The sequence below is a fragment of the Procambarus clarkii genome, chromosome 92, assembly GCF_040958095.1.
Source record: "Procambarus clarkii isolate CNS0578487 chromosome 92, FALCON_Pclarkii_2.0, whole genome shotgun sequence".
In the NCBI taxonomy this organism is placed as follows: Eukaryota; Metazoa; Arthropoda; class Malacostraca; order Decapoda; family Cambaridae; genus Procambarus; species Procambarus clarkii.
Window position 1 is genome coordinate 15,234,328 of NC_091241.1, and position 18,494 is coordinate 15,252,821.

At 36.5% G+C, this 18,494-nt stretch overlaps 1 protein-coding gene across 13 annotated transcripts in view; it reads left to right on the forward strand.

Annotated features, from left to right (window-relative positions):
* The window catches only part of LOC123775001 (putative divalent cation/proton antiporter TMEM165), a 55,098-nt gene extending 37,585 nt beyond the window's left edge, over positions 1 to 17,513 (forward strand). For 8 of the 13 annotated variants that reach the window (XM_069318985.1, XM_045769709.2, XM_069318990.1 and 5 more), the window contains 5 exons: positions 2,454 to 2,489; positions 5,860 to 5,895; positions 6,123 to 6,332; positions 8,295 to 8,400; positions 10,434 to 17,513. In XM_069318985.1, coding sequence (XP_069175086.1) covers positions 2,454 to 2,489; positions 5,860 to 5,895; positions 6,123 to 6,332; positions 8,295 to 8,400; positions 10,434 to 10,498 — 453 coding nt within the window. In that variant the 3' untranslated portion in view covers positions 10,499 to 17,513. The remainder of the gene's footprint in view (positions 1 to 2,453; positions 2,490 to 5,859; positions 5,896 to 6,122; positions 6,333 to 8,294; positions 8,401 to 10,433) is intronic. The other 5 variants (XM_045769710.2, XM_045769716.2, XM_045769718.2 and 2 more) reach the window with 2 other exon arrangements.
* Positions 17,514 to 18,494: the final 981 nt, after the last annotated feature.

Consider the following 18,494-nt stretch of genomic DNA (forward strand, 5'->3'; position numbering starts at 1 on the left):
GTCAAGTCATACTTGGTTTCATTTATTTATAAACCAAGGTGAGATACTTTGAGTATAAGGCTGTGATTAAACACACAGTACTGTACAGTATCTGAAAAGCTCTTTTTACTGATTAGGATACTCATTTGTTTCCATCATGGAAACATCCATCATATTTGCACGTGGAAAATATTAGAGAGGCTGGTCCCAAACCTGCACACAGAAATAACATCACATGAGACCAGAAGACATGGCAGGATGTGCAGAATACCCCCTTTGAAAAGCAGAGGTGCAACAGGTACTCTGAGAGAGAACTATCAACATCAGAGGCCCGAGACTGTTCAACACGCTTCCGCTACACATAAGGGACATAACTGGCAAACCCCTCAGTGTTCAAGAGAGAACTGGATAAGCACCTCCAAAGGATACCTGATCAACCCGGTTGATTAGTCCCGCAACTAGGAGGCCTGGTCAACGACCGGGCCGCGGAGACGCTAAGCCCCGGAAGCACCTCAAGGTAACCACAAGGTAAGGTATCATTCCTTTTCCTTGTGCACAGAGATTTCTTTGTTTTGGAAGTACAGTATGTGGGAGACTTGAGTTGGGAACCTTGGTTAGTGTTGTCACTTAGTGGCACTTGGGGCTAGTGACTAGTGACCTGGTGTGCATCGTGTGCATTACAAGAGTACAACTTGAGAGTCCCTGTGTTTATGAATGAATGTTCTGGGATGGATTCAGACTTAAGTTGGCTCTCTAACACAAGTATGACCCAATGGGGATGTCTGAAAAGATCTGTGCAGTGCAGTTGCAGAATATTGTCCTGCCCTGATTGCATGATCCTGTACATTGAAAAATCATAATTATTTTAACATGTACATACAAAAAGTGTCTTTCAGTAGTGAGAGAGGCAGATTCCTTAAACAGATAATTATGAGGGGTACATAAGCAGTCACTGTACACATTTAAAGGTAGTGAGAATTCTTGCATGTAACTTAGTGTAACATAATTACTGAAAAGGAAAAGTACCATTTTCAACATACAATTATGGCATTTTTGTTCAACATTTCTCTTGTTCAACAAGAGAAATGTTGAACAAAAATACCTGTATAATAGACAAAACCCAAGATGCAAGAAGATTACAAATTCTTGAAGCAATTCACATAAGAATAGAACAACCTACCATGAACACCCATATCACGGAACTATTTACTCTACCCACCATGAGAGTAAGGACAAGACCAGAACATAATGATGCCAACACAGAAGACACTGTAATGGGATCGGGTGGTTATAGATAGGAGCTGCCTCGTAAGGGCCAATAGGCCTTCTGCTGCTACCTTTATTCTAATGTGCTTCGTCCCCCATTTATCCCCTATATGTATCACCCTTTTTTTACCTTATTGTAATATATATATATATATATATATATATATATATATATATGTCGTACCTAGTAGCCAGAACGCACTTCTCGGCCTACTATGCAAGGCCCTTTTTGCCTAATAAGCCAAGTTTTTCTGAATTAATATATTTTCTCTAATTTTTTTCTTATGAAATGATAAAGCTACCCATTTCATTATGTATGAGGTCAATTTTTTTTTATTTTAGTTAAAATTAACGTAGATATATGACCGAACCTAACCAACCCTACGTAACCTAACCTAACCTATCTTAATAGGTTAGGTTAGGTTAGGTAGCCGAAAAAGTTAGGTTAGGTTAGGTTAGGTAGGTTAGGTAGTCGAAAACCAATTAATTCATGAAAACTTGGCTTATTAGGCAAATCGGGCCTTGCATAGTAGGCCGAGAAGTGCGTTCTGGCTACTAGGTACTATATATATATATATATATATATATGTCGTACCTAGTAGCCAGAACTCACTTTTCAGCCTACAATGCAAGGCCCGATTTGCCTAATAAGCCAAGTTTTCATGAATTAATATATTTTCTCTAAATTTTGTCTTTTGAAATGATAAAGCAACCCATTTCATTATGTAAGAGGTCAATTTTTTTTTATTGGAGTTAAAATTAACGTAGATATATGACCGAACCTAACCAACCCTACCTAACCTAACCTAACCTATCTTTATAGGTTAGGTTAGGTTAGGTAGCCGAAAAAGTTAGGTTAGGTTAGGTTAGGTAGGTTAGGTAGTCGAAAAGCAATTAATTCATGAAAACTTGGCTTATTAGGCAAATTGGGCCTTGCATAGTAGGCTCAGAAGTGAGTTCTGGCTACTAGGTACGACATATATATATATATATATATATATATATATATATATATATATATATATATATATATATATATATATATATATATATATATAATATTAATATTGTTAGAGATGTACAATGCTGTGTTCCATTTCCAGTTGCATTGCTGTGCATTATTTTTTAATTACCAGACCTGACATGCTCTTTTGTTTAGAACACTTTTGTTTTGGCAAAACTAATCTCTTCAACATTCGTGTTCTCAGCACAAACGGGATTCTAACGAAGAAGGTGAAGTTGCGGTGAGTTCACTGTTATTCATGGATCTTGTGAATTTGATGAATTTCATCTGAAAAACATCTTTGCATGCCTTGGCTTTTGTGTGGAATTTCTATTTTGGTATTGAGGGTTTCTTGTATCTGACCTCGTAATAAATGAACTTATTTTAGTTCCCTTAAAAAAAGTTATATTTTGATAAAATTTATAAAAAAGTTTAAAATATATAATTATTTGACGAGATCTTAATATGCTGTTCTCTATGGATACAGTACAGTATTTTCATATTATAAGTACAGCATGCAGACGAGGAGTCACAATAACGTTGCTGAAATGTGTTGACCAAACCACACACTAGAAAGTGAAGGGATTACAACGTTTCAGTCAGTCCTGGACCATTCTCAAGTAGATTCTCACAATCGACTTGAGAATGGTCCAGGACGGACCGAAATGTCGTCGTCCCTTCACTTTCTAGTGTGTGGTTTGGTCAACAAGTACAACATTGTACTACAATGTAATACTAGTATATATTAACAGTTTACTAATAATTTACTTAAAATGTTCAAACCAATTGATCTTACATTATTTAAATTGATTGGCAAATACTGTAGATGTTTGAGTAAACAGACTTTGGCTGATCAGTTTCTATTGTCAATAATACTGTATTGTATAATAAATTAAAATACAGTATCTGTGAACAAAATAGTTTCTGCAGGCGAGGATTCACAATAAAGTGGCTGAAATGTGTTGATCAAACCACACACTAGAAATTGAAGGGAAGACGATGTTTCGATCTGTCCTGGACCATTCTCAAGTCGATTGTGAACTTGAGAATGGTCCAGGATGGACTGAAACGTCGTCCCTTCACTTTCTAGTGTGTGGTTTGGTCAAAATAGTTAGTTTGTTCATTCAGCACAAAGAGGTTGATCACACTTGCATGAGCGAGCGCGCGCGCGCACACATTTGAGCATTCCTGCGTGAGCATAGACTGCAAATATTGATGAGCACATATGCAATCAAATATGCACACATAAGTACATACACACATCATATGTGAGACAGAGATGAGGATATGTAGCAGTTGTATGGCTATTGATATCTCAGAGCATATTAGTAAATTAGAAAAAGTGCCAAGACATTCTACTACTGTAAGAGGTTCCCAGAGTAAAATTGTAAGAATTATGAGATGCTAGAGATGTTAAACATGCCATAACTAGTAGACAGATGGGAATGAGGTAATATGATCAGCACATTCAAAATCGTGAGAGGATTTTCAAAAGTTGGTAACAAAGAAATTTTGTATCAAGCACTTTTGGCACGATACAATAAATTCAAGCCAAGAAAACAAAAGTGATGAAAAAATGTATAAGATTCTCTCTTGGCAAACAGTGTGGTAAATTGACAGAATAAATGAAATACTAAAACCATCATAAGCTTCAGAACATCGTTTGACAAAGTTTAGAGGGAAGACAGTAGACCACAAGCATAGTTCTCATCCTGTAACTACACCTAGGTCCTAGGCCCCCCCCCCCCATACACACACACACACATGCACACGCGCATGCACACATGGGAATTAAGCCTCTCGTCGCTGGAAGACAGAAGGGTTTAGGGAGACATGATCACCACAAACAAGATTCTCAGCGGAATTGATAGGGTAGATAAAGACAGGCTATTTAACACAAGGAGCACACACACAAGGGGACACAGGTCGAAATTGAGTGCCCAAATGAGCCACAGAGATATTAGAAAGAACTTTTTTATTGTCAGAGTGGTTGACAAATGGAATGCATTAGGAAGTGATGTGGTGGAAGCAGACTCCATACACACTTTCAAGTAATTACCTAAGTGTAGTTACAGGATGAGAGCTACGCTCGTGGTATCCCGTCTCCCCAGCACTCTTTGTCATATAATGCTTTGAAATTACTGACGGTTTTGGCCTCCACCACCTTCTCACTTAACTTGTTCCAACTGTCTACCACTCTATTTACAAAAGTGAATTTTTGTATATTTCTCTGGCAGCTTTGTTTCGTTAGTTTAAATCTATGACCTCTTGTTCTTGAAGTTCCAAGTCTCAGGAATTCTTCCCTATCAATTTTATTGATTCCTGTTACTATTTTGAACGTAGTGATCATATCGCCTCTTTTTCTTCTATCTTCTAGTTTTTGCATATTTAATGCCTCTAACCTCTCCTCATAGCTCTTGTCCTGCAGTTCTGGGAGCCACTTAGTGGCATAAGTGTAGATATGACAGAGCCCAATAGGCTCAGGAACCTGTACACCTGTTGATTGACAGTTGAGAGGTGGGGCCAAAGAGCCAGAGCTCAACCCCCACAAGCACAACTAGGTGAATACACGCACATGCATGCATTTACCCCCTCTCCCCATAAATCCCCTTCCCCTGCCCAAATTTCCCCCCCATGTCCACTCCCTGCCCAAATTTCCCCCCATCTCCATTCCCCTTTCCCCCATCTCCTCTTCCCTTCTCCCCCCCCCTCTCCTCTCCCCTCTCCTCTCCCCCCCCTCTCCTCTCCCCCCCCCCTCTCCTCTCCCCTCTCCTCTCCTCTCCCCTCCCCCCCCTCTCCTCTCCCCCCCCTCTCCTCTCCCCTCCCCCCCCTCTCCTCTCCCCTCCCCCCCCCTCTCCTCTCCCCTCCCCCCCCCCTCTCCTCTCCCCTCCCCCCCCCTCTCCTCTCCCCTCCCCCCTCTCCTCTCCCCCCCCTCTCCTCTTCCCCCTCTCCTCTTCCCCCTCTCCTCTTCCCTCTCTCCTCCACTCTCCTTTCACCCCTCTCCTCTCCACTCCCCATCCCCCCCTCTCCTCTCCACTCCCCTTTCACCCCTCTCCTCTCCACTCCCTGTCCCCCCTCTTCACCCCCTTCCCTCTCCTCTCCCCCCTCCTCTCTCCACTCCCCTTCCCCTCTCTCCCCCCTTCCCTCTCCTCTCCACCCCCCTCTCTCCTTTCTATCCTCTCTCCTTTCTATCCTCTCTCCTCTTTACCCTCCCTCCCTCCCTCCTCTCTACCCCCCTCCTCTTCTCTCCATTTCCTCCTTCCTCTCCCCAACCACCCAACTTTCCCACACACCCACCTACTTGCATCTGCCTCTCCCCTTCACACATAAAACTTCAAGATTATTGCAGTTTAGGTCTGTGTGTGTCACATGTGCACATTCTCATGCAACTCAAAATTTTGCTGATGCACAAGCTTTCACTATACAGTATTTTCATTTAATTTTAATTGAAACAGTGCAGTTCAATGGTCACACAAATGAAAATATGATTGGAGAGATGGATATTGTCCTAGTATAGATAATATAAAAATGTAATTGAGTAAACTTAGTGATTTGTATAATCCTTATTTTACTATGAATGACTTTTAACCAAAATGCTGCTCCATTCCCAGTTTAAACGAGAGTCTGCAAGGGATGGTGAAATAACTGTGAGTTGACATTTGTGAAGCTGCCGTTTAAGTTTCTTGCAATTTTAGTTAATTTGTATTCATTATCACTAACTTGTATTCATGGAATTTAATAAATGTACTGTAGTTTCCTTTGATAATAAATATTGTCAAAGTTTATATTGTACTGTTACTGTTCACTCATGGTTTTAATTAATAAAATTAATTTTTGTATATATTTTGATTCCATTTATATCTGCTTTCTCTAGTTTACAAGAGAAGTGGATGATGGGCTGTCGGGGTCTCGGCGAAGCGTGCGTTCTGCAGAAGAAGGTACAGCGGGGACACGACGACTAGGACGGAAGCATCAAATAATTGTTGCATTGTCACGAGTTTTTTTCCAAGCTTTCACCATGACATTTTTGGCAGAATGGGGTGATCGCTCCCAGATTGCCACCGTGGTCATGGCAGCACGAGAAGTAAGTTGTTGAACTCCAACTGTTTAATGATTGCTGTTAGCTGGTGAAAATATACAGTTAACAGTACAGTAATATTATAATGCTAATTATTATTTGGTTTGCATTATTTCATATTTTTTAAATACTGTATTTAGTATCATGTCATTTGACAATTATTATTTAAATCTTGATAAGGTAGACTTGAGAATGGTCCAGGGTTTACTGTCAAAATATTGAAGGTTTTTCTTCCCTGTACAATTCTTTATATTGATTTATTTTTAGGTTTACCTTTGCTTGCTGCTACTATTCAAGTGCCTATAAAAGTATAATGTGATCCCAATTGAACACAAGTGTTGATTCTGGACCTCCCATTAGTTATGAAGAACTTCAGTTGCATCAGAAATTTGCAGTTTTTCACTATAGTGTGTATTTGCTGTTTATTGTCACATATTTGGGGGGTATTCTTGATGCAGAACATATGTTTGTACATTTTTACGAGCACAAATAGCATGGGTGGGCAGGCAGGCAGGCAGGCAGGCAGGCAGAAGACACACTAGGCACTGGTGCCACATGAAAGTTTTAAAATAATCTCTGCTGGGTCACTATAGGTGCTTGGGGATCTCCAGAGAAAAGCCCAATCCAGCCTGGGATGATGTGCCAATTCTGTGCCATAAAAACTGGTGCAGTGTAAGCTCTCCTTTGTATTTACATGTTGCTGCTAAACAAGCTACTGTATCCACTTTACAGCCCACTACAGTTTGTGCTTGGCAACCTAGTACCTGTGGTTGCCACCAGATATAAAAGCTTTCACTACAGCAAGGCTTGCAGACTATTGCTCTTTACATATTTATGGAAAGGATGGCAGATCAGGACCATTAAAATAAGTATTCAGGCATTAACTCCGTATTCATAGGGGTCAGGCAAAGGAGCTAATGGGTAACTGATTTTCCTTGGTTATTTATTTCATTTGCTTACTTATAGTTTTCCTGATTTGTGATAAAGTTCCTAGTTATAAAGATTGTGATAAAGCCAAAGTCAACTTTACTTTAGGATAACATTTTTACATGTATACTTCTTTTGACATTTGGTTGTAAAACAGTTACTAAAATCTAAGTTTAAAGAAAATATATAAACAAAATTATTTTATTTATAAAACAAAGGTGCTAGGTTTATAAATATAACTAGCAGAGTGATGACCAAATCACACATCAGAAGATGAAGACATGACAACGTTTCGGTCTGTCCTGGACCATTATCAAGTCATGTGTTGATAATGGTCCAGGATGGACCGAAACGTCGTCATGTCTTCATCTTCTGATGTGGTTTGGTCATCATATCTTCAGTCACATTATTGTGATAGTCTCTAATATTGTTGTAAAACCTGTCAATTTGTTGTGTGTGAAAATTTAGTCCAAATTTAATGAAAACTTAGAGCTTGCATATAAAACCTTAAAAAAAAGTGTTTTGAGATTTGAGCTTTCCCTTCAAAAATGAAGCGACACAAATCCTCAACAATGTTCATTTTAATTATGTAACTGTACTTTCCAGTAACTTAGTTAATCTGTATTCTGTTTCCATAACACAATATATACAAAACGATATGCTAGTTGGCAATTTGCCATTATTGCAAGATTTTCTTGCAACTATAAAATAAAAATACAATATGTACTTGACATTTCTTTCAAATGAAACTCAAAAGGTAGCTTTCAATCTAAGCTTAAAAATGGCAATAATAAAATAAATAAGAGTTGCGGACCCTTAATGATTTCTTTCTTCTGATATTTGAGTGCAGCTTGTTCAACATTAAGTATTGTATGCTGTATTATTTGAATATATTTTACATTACTGTATTTATATATTAATAAATCAGTCTGCTTGAGTCGCTACCCTTCACTGCAGTAATAATAACTTACAGAATAAGAATTAATTTGTACATATCATATATTGAGTTAAGGAAAACTATTTTCTTTTTTTACTTTCCAGGATGTGTACGGTGTGATAATTGGTGGCTTGCTTGGTCACTTTTTATGTACAGGACTTGCTGTAGTTGGTGGTCGCATGATTGCATCTAGAATATCCGTCAGAACAGGTGAATGGAAAATTATCAAATAATAATTGAATTGCTCATAATATTTAAATGTTCTCATTATGTCAACTAACTGATCACAGGTTCATTTCCAATGCAGAACAAAACATCTGTGTCATGTTTCCTTATGAATTAGGCAAATGTTGTAGGTTTCATCCTGGGAGAGGTTTGTCCTTGGGCTAGGGCAGGGCTGGTGAACCATTTAGAGAGCTTGTGCACAAATTGGTGGTAATCTTTTAAAATAAAATTTTTGCATGCCCATAGGAATTTTGAACCGCAGATTATAATTTATTAATATTTGTATTTTACCATTTTTTAGAGATAAAGATTACAAAATGCTTGAAAACATTTTTAAAGTCTGTTTTGGCAATCTGTAACTCTTCTGAATTGTTTTAAATGGTATAGCCTTAAGAATATGTTATTAATAACTAATAATTTCCCAAAAGAAAAATTCATGAATTGGTACAATAATAATGAACTTTTTATGAAGAAGAAGAAGAAAAAAAAAAGTCCTGCCCCATACATAGCTGGGTACCTTATCTAATGCAAAACAGTTAGAAGACAAAACAGTTGCATGAATTATATATCTATTTCATTGCATAAATTCTTTTGAATTACTGGTATTCTATTTATTAATGCATTACTTAATTAACCCTAGTAATAATTACAGCCTCCTGGTGTTGTTATACAGTGGTAGTTACAGCCTTTTGGGGTCGTCATACAGTGGTAGTTACAACAAGCTGGGACTTTCATATAGTAGGAGTAATTAAGTTTGGTTTGACAGCATTGTTACAAAAATATTTTAAAATCCAAATCTTAAAATTATTTATAAGCAAGTTAAGGATTTGTGTATCCAGAGACATTTTCAGATTAGGGCAGTATTATCTGTTATGGGTATGGTGGTGATTACTTGTGTATTGAATGATTTTTGCTTTGTCGATAGTTATTACGTTTCAAACATTACGATTATGAACATGTAGCTGAAATGCTTCCAGAGGTAACAGGCATTAAATGCAGGTTATTCTACAAATTTAAAATACTTAGATTTTTGCAGTACAAATTTATGTTAGAGAATACAAGTAAATGATTAGAAAATTGCAATTTTGAAAAGAGCTCAAGTTGTAATGTCAGTAACTTCATGAAAATACTTCCAAAGAGATGTTAGCAAGTGCTGTAGGAGTTGGTACGTGACATCCTGATGTTCACATGGTTAGGAATAAAGCTAACAAGAATAACTGTTTCTCATTAGATAGATGTTTAGGGAGTAGTTAATGTTTAGAAACTACAACCTATAAAGATTTGATTTAAACAGAATTATTTAATAACAAGAGGAAAGAAAGTAAATATTCTAAAATAAACAGTAGACAATGAATACTGTATGCAAGAGTGCTAAGATAACCTAGACAGTGAAGATCATGATAAAGTTTGTACATCATATTACATACAAAATTAGAATATAAAATAAAGATGAATGAGGACAGTGGGACCTAATTTGTTTAATTTCGTCATACATTTGTGGGACCGAATTTGTTTAATTTCATCATACATTTATTGACAGGGTTTTCAAATGGTTTTATATGGCAAAACATGATTTTGTGCATGTAATATAATATTCAGTTGGTGGTGAACAGAAACATGCTTCCTATCCACTGGAAAATGTAGTACTCCATTTGTAACCAAACATTTAACTTTGAAATTTATATCATTATTCTCTACAGTATGAGGAAACTTTGAAAATGTCCAATTCATTAATAACCCTATATGATAAATTAAAAACATAATTCTGTTGATATAATTAAATATAAAACTATACAAATACATTTTTCAAACCAGTTTAAAAATGGTAGTGAAATGTCTGAATAAACTCCACAGCATTCAGAATTCAACAATATAAAGTTGCCTCATCTTGTAGTAGATTGGTAAAGGATGGGTATAACATTTACCTTAATATATAACTCCTGCATAGCATGTGCTTACATTATTTTGTCATTTGTAGTGTGTAAATGCCTAATAGTGAACCTTTTCTTTATTTTCAGTTACTATCATTGGTGGAATAATCTTCCTAATATTTGCGGTGTCGGCACTGATAATGGGGCCTTGAACACTTAAGTCTCGTAAATTGATCTACATGAAAGGTTGTAAGCAAAGTGTTCTTAAAAATTATATTAAGTTTAGGTCTGTGGTAAGGGCGTATGTAATTATTAACAATTTGTAAATTGTTGATTACGGTTTGATACATAGTATGTATGAATTTATTTCCGAATCCGAAAATTTAAATTTAGGGATGAAAATTTTATTACTTGACATAATGTGTGTGTGTGTTATTTAAGAGCAATGGGACATAATGCTACAGTACTAATGTGCATTGATGTGAGTAGTTCGGTATTTGAAGGATGCATCGATTATGAACCTCCGAGTTCATCTTGAGTACATGTGACTCCCTATCATTTCCGTGATGCTCAAATTTTTTTTCTATAAACTAGTGTGGTTGTTGCAGTTTCTGATGCTTGGTCCAGCAATGTGAAGAGTGAAAATTTGAATTGAATGTCCCAGACAGGTAGTTTAATAAGATTTAATCCCAAGCCGGTACAAATGATAATTTGTACACATCAGCAGGTTCGTTGTAGGTTAAATCATATTCAAAAACACAGCCATAACACAAAATAGAGTCTGATAAATTGTGACCATTTGCAAGAAAATGGAGATTGCAATGTTACTCAACAATTCCCAGGACTCTGTGCCATTATATTAGTTAGGTTATTAGTTGGAAAGTCTGTGCTAGTATTAGATTGTAAGACTCCTTAGCTCGGACATTAAGATACAGTACTGTACACTCGGTATACAGAGTTTTGACCTCTCATCTTGCGACGACGGTTTACTGTACACTCGGTATACAGAGTTTTGACCTCTCATCTTGCGACGACGGTTTACTGTACACTCGGTATACAGAGTTTTGACCTCTCATCTTGCGACGACGGTTTACTTTGAATATTTTATATTTTATTTAAATTAAGTCATTTATATATACACATGTATACAGTATTGCATCAATAAAGCATTAATTATTGGCTATTAAAGACCAAAGGGATGGAAATTAATTTATATTTTTATTTTTTTGAAGTTATTCAAATTAGAGGATATTAGTTCTCCACATGTTGACCAGTAGATGCTGTAAGTAGAAACTTTCTGGAAGATGTAAATATGGAGAGCAGATAGCAAATGTGAAGTGTTAGATTGTGTTGGATTCCTAATTGTAGCATTATCATGTTTCAATATTTTTACTTTTATATTTATTTTATTGTTAAATAAAGTAGGAAACAATATTGTCTTACAGCGAGTTTACCCCCACTAATAAGTTGATTAATCCAAACCTCTGTAATCGGTCATTGGTTATGCTACAGAACTTTCCATTAAAATATCTCATTTATATAGATCCAAAATCTACTCAAACAACTTGTTTAAACCTCCCACTCACTCCTACATTAATACCTGTCAGTCTGTGAGCCATGCATTCATGTGATTTTTCTCAAACTGCTGCATTTGCATTACAATACATGTGCTCTATTGTTAACCCCTCAAGTGTGGCTATGATAAAAAAAAATGCAAAACTATGTGCAAAAACCCTCAAAAATATACTTGTGATACATTTGTATGTAACAAAAATGAAAAAAACACAAATGCCGAAGTCTTTTGTGTTTGATGGACACTGGGAGATTGCCAGATGAAGGTCATTTTGTTTATGATGACGTAATATTGCTGACAAGCCATGATGATATCTCGAGATGATTTCGGGGCTTAGCGTCCCTGCGGCCCGGTCCTCGACCAGGCCTTTTTTTTTTGTTACACATTCCCAGGAAGCAGCCTGTAGCATCTGTTTAACTCCCAGGTGTCTATTTACTGCTAGGTAATGGGGGCATCAGGGTGAAAGAAACATTTTGCCCATTTGTCTCTGCATCCACCAGGGATCGAACCCGGAATCTCAGGACTACGAATTTGAAGTGCTGTCCACCCAGCTGTCAGGTGATCGTGTAAGAGGGTTTATAGGTTTGTTGTTTCATGCTATTTTTACGCATTGTATGGAATAACTCTACACAATGATTGATTACAATATAGGCCTACAGTTTATTATGTGCACCAATGTTGCACATAAATCTGTTCCTGGTATAGTTCAAAGGAAGTGTACATCCCTCTTCTTTGCTGCTAGTATTCTGTCCGGTAATGTTAAACAGATTTAAACACGTGTGAGAAATGCCAAATTGTGAATTGACAATACAGTACTCTCATTGCTTATGGTACAAGATACTCATCAATGGCAAGCAATTAAAAAAAATTATACCAGAATTTTATTAATGTGTATTTTAATAAATATTAATTATTAACTCCATTACATCCAAATAGATGTATTATAACATTATTTATATGAAAACAAGTGATAATGCCTAAAATCCTCAAATGATAATGATCACGTTACCTAATGAATTAACATATGATAATGACTACACTTTAACCCTTAGACTGCGCAACACTTCATATGACGTGTTGAGTAACTGATGCGAAAGTGCACACCGCTTCAAAAGACATTTTGGAGTACTGCGGAAGATTTAAATGGCCCGCGGCTACACTGGGTTCACATCAGCTTCCTCGGGGCTCGTGTAAACAGACGCCATTTAAAACAAAAAAATCGTAGGTAACATTCCTGGGTGTGAAAGCCTCGGTATTGAGTGAGCCACCAAGGCTGGCGCACGCAGCATGAGCTCACAGCACTGCTGTTCAGCTTGTGACCTCAGCATCTTCTTCTTCTTCTTGAGAAGAAGTAAATGGTATTATTGTAATATATTAAGCATATGTAAATGGTATTATTTAGCAATTATAGTACAGTATTACAGAAGACCCCGACTTATAAAAATGACCAGGATTGTTGTGATAATTTGCACTGTGTGTAGTATTGTGGGAGGAGTAATGTTGAGGGACGGAGGGCTGTAGCGTCGTGTGCCGAATCTGTGTTGCCACCTGTTACTGTCTGCATTCAACATACCAGCTTAGTGGTTCCCTATGGTGAACACAATGTACATGCACCTGAGCTCAGCATTCCACTTCAGCTGATTTTTCAGACATCCCTGTGTACAAGAGTTGTAGCGGTTTGTAGAAAAAGGCCAACATAGTTCCAATCTACAAAAGTGGCAGCAGGGAAGACCCCACAATTATAGACCTGTATCATTGACAAGTGTAAGTCAAAATACTGGAAAAATAATTAAAAAATTAAAACTAAATGGGTACAACACCTGAAGAGAAACGATAAAATATCAGACAAACAGTATGGTTTTCGATCTGGAAGATCCTGTGTTTCGAATTTACTCAGTTCTATGATAGAGCCAGACATTTTACAATAAAGAGATAGATGGGTTGACTGCAACTATCTGGACCTAAAAAAGGCTTTTGACAGAGTTTCACATAAGAAGTTGTTCTGGAAACTGGAACATATTGGAGGGGTGACAGGTAAGCTTCTAACATGGATGAAAAACTTTCTGATAGAAAAATGAGGGCAGTAATCAGAGGCAATGTATCGGACTGGAGAAATCTCACAAGTGGAGTACCACAGGGTTCAGTTCTTGCACGGGTGATGTTCATTGTCTACATAAATGATCTGCCAGATGGAGTACAGAATTATATAAACTTGCTTGCTGATGATGCTAAGATAATAGGAAGGATAAGAAACTTAGATGATTGTAATGCCCTTCAAGAAGACCCGGACAAAATAAGCATATGGAGCACCATTGGCAAATGGAATTTAATATGCATAAATGCCATGTTATGGAATGTGGAATAGGAAAACATAGACCCCCACACAACCTATAAATTATGTGAGGAATCTTTAAGTAATTATGATAGAGATCTAGGGGTGGTTCTATATAAAAATACTATCACCTGAGGACCACATAAAGAACGTTGTGCAAGGAACCTATGCTACGCTTTCTAACTTCAGAATTGCTTTTAAATACATGGATGGCAAAATACTAAAGAAATTGTTCATGACTTTTGTTAGGCCAAAGCTAGAATATGCAGCTGTTGTGTGGTGCCCATATCTTAAGAAGCACATCAACAAACTGGAAAAGGTGCAAAAACATGCTACTAAGTGCTTCCCAGAACTGAAGGGCAAGAGCTAGAAGGAGAAGTTAAAGGCATTAAACATGCCAAAACTAGAAGATAGAAGAAAAAGAGGCGAGATGATCACCACGTACAAGATAGTAACAGGAACCGATAAAATTGATAAGGAAGACTTCCCGAGACCTGGAACTTCACTTCAGGAACAAGAGGACACAGACTCAAGCTTAGGAAACAAAGATGCCGCAAAAACGTTTGAAAATTTTCTTTTGCAAACAAGAGTGGTAGACGGTTGGAACAAGCTAACAAGGTGGTGGAGGCCAAGACCGTCAGTAGTTTCAAAGTGTTATATGAGAAAGTGTACAGGGAAGATGGGACACCACGAGCATAGCTCTCATCCTGTAACTACACTTAGGTAATTACACCTACCACGGCTCCCAGCTGCAAACACCTGCATACACACCTAACCCAGCTCCCACCTATTTATACCTGAATACACATACGGAGTCCATATCTAGTTAAACACAAAATGAGGTTAGAAAAGGTTCAGAGGTATTCCACCAGGCTAGTCCACAAGTTGAGGAGTATGAGCTTCAAGGAAAAATGTCTGGAACTGACCCTCGTGACACTGGAATATAGAAGAGTTAGGGGAGATCACAACCTATAAAATTCTCAGAGGAATTGACAATGTAGCTAAAGATCAACTATTTAATATGGGCAGTAGGCAAACAAGGGGACACAGGCGAAAACTTAGTACCCAAATGAGCCACAGGGACATTAGATAGAACTTCTGTCAGGTAGTTAACAAATGGAATGCATTAGGATGTGATGTGGTGGAGGCAGATTCCATACATTGTTTCAAATGTAGATATGATAAGAGCTTATGATAAAGTAAGTGTACGAAGCAACACATGGCAGATGGGATTCAATGTGAATAAATGTCATGTTATGGAATGAGGAATAGGAGAAAATTAGATACTGTACTTAATCTAATTCAGTATTTCTGTACATGGAGTGAAATACACCGAATCACTAATACTGACAGTATGTTACAATATGTTCATTTTGAAAATGCTTAAAAGGACTACATAGCTGAGACTTTTATAATTGACCCAACAGATACTGTCCTTGTTTATCACAAAGTCCAGCTGTTAACAGTGCATTTCTAATATACATACCTATTTTATGTTTGAAACTGTTACTTGTCTATTTTTTTTAACCCTTAAACGGCACAAAACATACATATACGATTGGGCATAACATCAGTTTACAAAACTTGCACAAACAATTTCCAATTTTTTGTGCATAATCAACTCGGCAAATGCTCCAACTCTGTTACTTGATCACCAACATAATTAGGTTGGTGATAACTTGAAAAACAAGAAAATAAAAAATAATTTTAAAATTGAATATTGAAAACTTTAAGATTTTCAAATTCGATTAAAAAATATAAACTATTACAAACTGTTCATTTGGTGTTGTTCCAACTTTGTTCTGTATTGAACAACATACCATACAGTTGGTATGAGTTTTCGTGTGCAACAAAATTTTCGTCGAAAAATATGCCCTGGTGTATGACATTTGCTCCAAAGTACGAACTGTTTGTAGATACTTGTTTGAGTCAGTAAGATCAATTTACGCTTGTATTCTGCCTAGTGATAACCATGCTTGAATTCTCTGATTGTGTGGAACGGGTTCAATTCATTCACTGAGGCACCACTGTATTGTCTTATGGGGCAAAATTTTTTGAGAAGATAGATCCCCAGCCCTATTCTATCACCCCTATAATGATGGGTGTGTGGCAGATTGCATTATATTCTTATAACTAGAGAAATATTTAATAATAAGTATAAAAGTGTCTGCTTTTACAAAATCTAGTTTGTAAAGTGATATGTTTGATTTGAATTTAAGTCACATACAGGAGCTTGGTTTCCTTAACTGAAACTCAGAACTATTGTTTAGGGTTTGGATTGCTCTTTCTGCATGATGATGTAGAGTACATATAGGCAGGCATACATTTGATATATTGAAAAAAAAGTCTTCTAATTTTATCACATCATTCTTTATGATCATTAGAAATATAACGATTAGCCTATTTTTCTACATGTGGCATTGTGCAAAAGAATCTGTTTGTGGTAGGGGGAAATGAGCCCCAAAATGTTTTGGTAGGTAGTTATGCCTCTGTACATACCGCAGATAATCAGAAATATTTTACACCCAACAAAAACTTATACTTTGTAATGTAGGGTAGAATATACTTAGAACTTCAACTGTTGGAACAATTATGGTACTGTAGTTTCATTGTTTTTATGAATTGCTATGTAATTACAGTGTTTAGTATTTGATTTTTCCGGCTCAAGTTTGAACAGACTATGACCAGTTTCATTGCCCACGTCAAAAACATGGGCCACTTAATCAGTGTGTGTTCAAAACAAAGTGTATTTGTAATATTAATTCAATCATTAATTTACTTCATGCTGTATGAGTAAAACTCAGTTATTGATATTAAGACATTCATATTATTAACAAGGGTGTAATACTGGTTAATAAATTTTCATATTGCATTCCAAGATAGAATAATGCCAGCTTGCAGCCCATTTTTGTTGTAAAAATTTGAGCAGCTGCAACATCTTTTCCAGATAATTACTTTGTAGGACTGAAGGGTTTAAATTTGATAAGCTTACTTTGAGGTCTTTCATTAAGTAATGGTCATTAACTATGGTTTAAAAATAGCTGTGCTTCACATAAGAATAATGTAGATAAATATGCATTAGTTTCTTATAAATGACCAACCTTGTCTTCAGTTAAAGACAGAATTTTAATGGTAAAACTGCTTTTTACCATTTATAGTACAATGTGTTTGCTTTATAGTAGGTAACAAGGTTCATTCATTTTAGGCAGTGCGGTGTAAGGATGCTACTGTGCATGTGTGCTTGTCTGTGGTCACATTCATGTTAGAGGACAAATTTATGAATGCAGATTGATGAAACCCAATTAAAAATTATTTTCTTTACCTTCTGGTCTTTTATAAACTTTTTTAGAATAATTTTACGACCAATGTATTATGCCTGTATGCAGTAAAGAAACAAATTAATACTGTATATTAAATGCAAGGCAGTTGTAATTGTTCCTAGTGCAAATATTTAAACAAATTTAAATTAGGTTGGAGCCCATGTTATTAACATTGCAAATTGTCTGGCATGGCTGTATGTAGTGATGATGGTCGGTGAAGAATACTGTGCTTTTATAAGAGTACATAAGCTAGTTAGCTTACTTTATGCTCTAGTTATATGCACTTCATTCACTGATAGTGTGTAGTGAAATGATTGAATTTTATGTAACAGTATATGTAGTAAATAAATCAGCATATGTATGGAAAATATGAAAATAGCTGTAAATAATTTGCAGCAAGAGCAGTTTATGTAATATATTTATGCCATGTGGCAGGCATCATATAGTTGTCAGGTTAAGAAGTGTTACCTCTGCTATCAGTTGCAAGTGCTTAAGATCGCATAAGTTACTAAACAAATTTGTTTTTGGTATATAATGATGATAGATGCAAATTTTAAAATAATTTTCTATGTGAACCAGTACAGTATTTATGTTTTCTTCAAGTGTAAATCTAAGTCTCAGAAAAGTGTGAATTAATCGCCAACTCACACATTACGGATTGAGTTAAAGAAGTCCTGCCAAACATCCATGTAATTGATCCTGTGGACTGCACTCTCCTCGGTACCTGATCTTGGATCGGATACAAATAATCACCAGCCTAAAAGGTCATACTATACAGTATACCAAAGCAACCTAAGACAGAATAAGAGAATTGTGTAACCACCTTAACTGCACACCCTAAACTAGGTAAGTTTTTCTGTGTATAAAAAAATCTAAAAGTTCTATTTCCTTTCTGTTGTAATAACTTTAATTCTTATGTTAGAAAAAATGGAATAATTTTAGTTTGGCCATAGTGAGGTGAAGAAATGTTGTTGATATGTTCT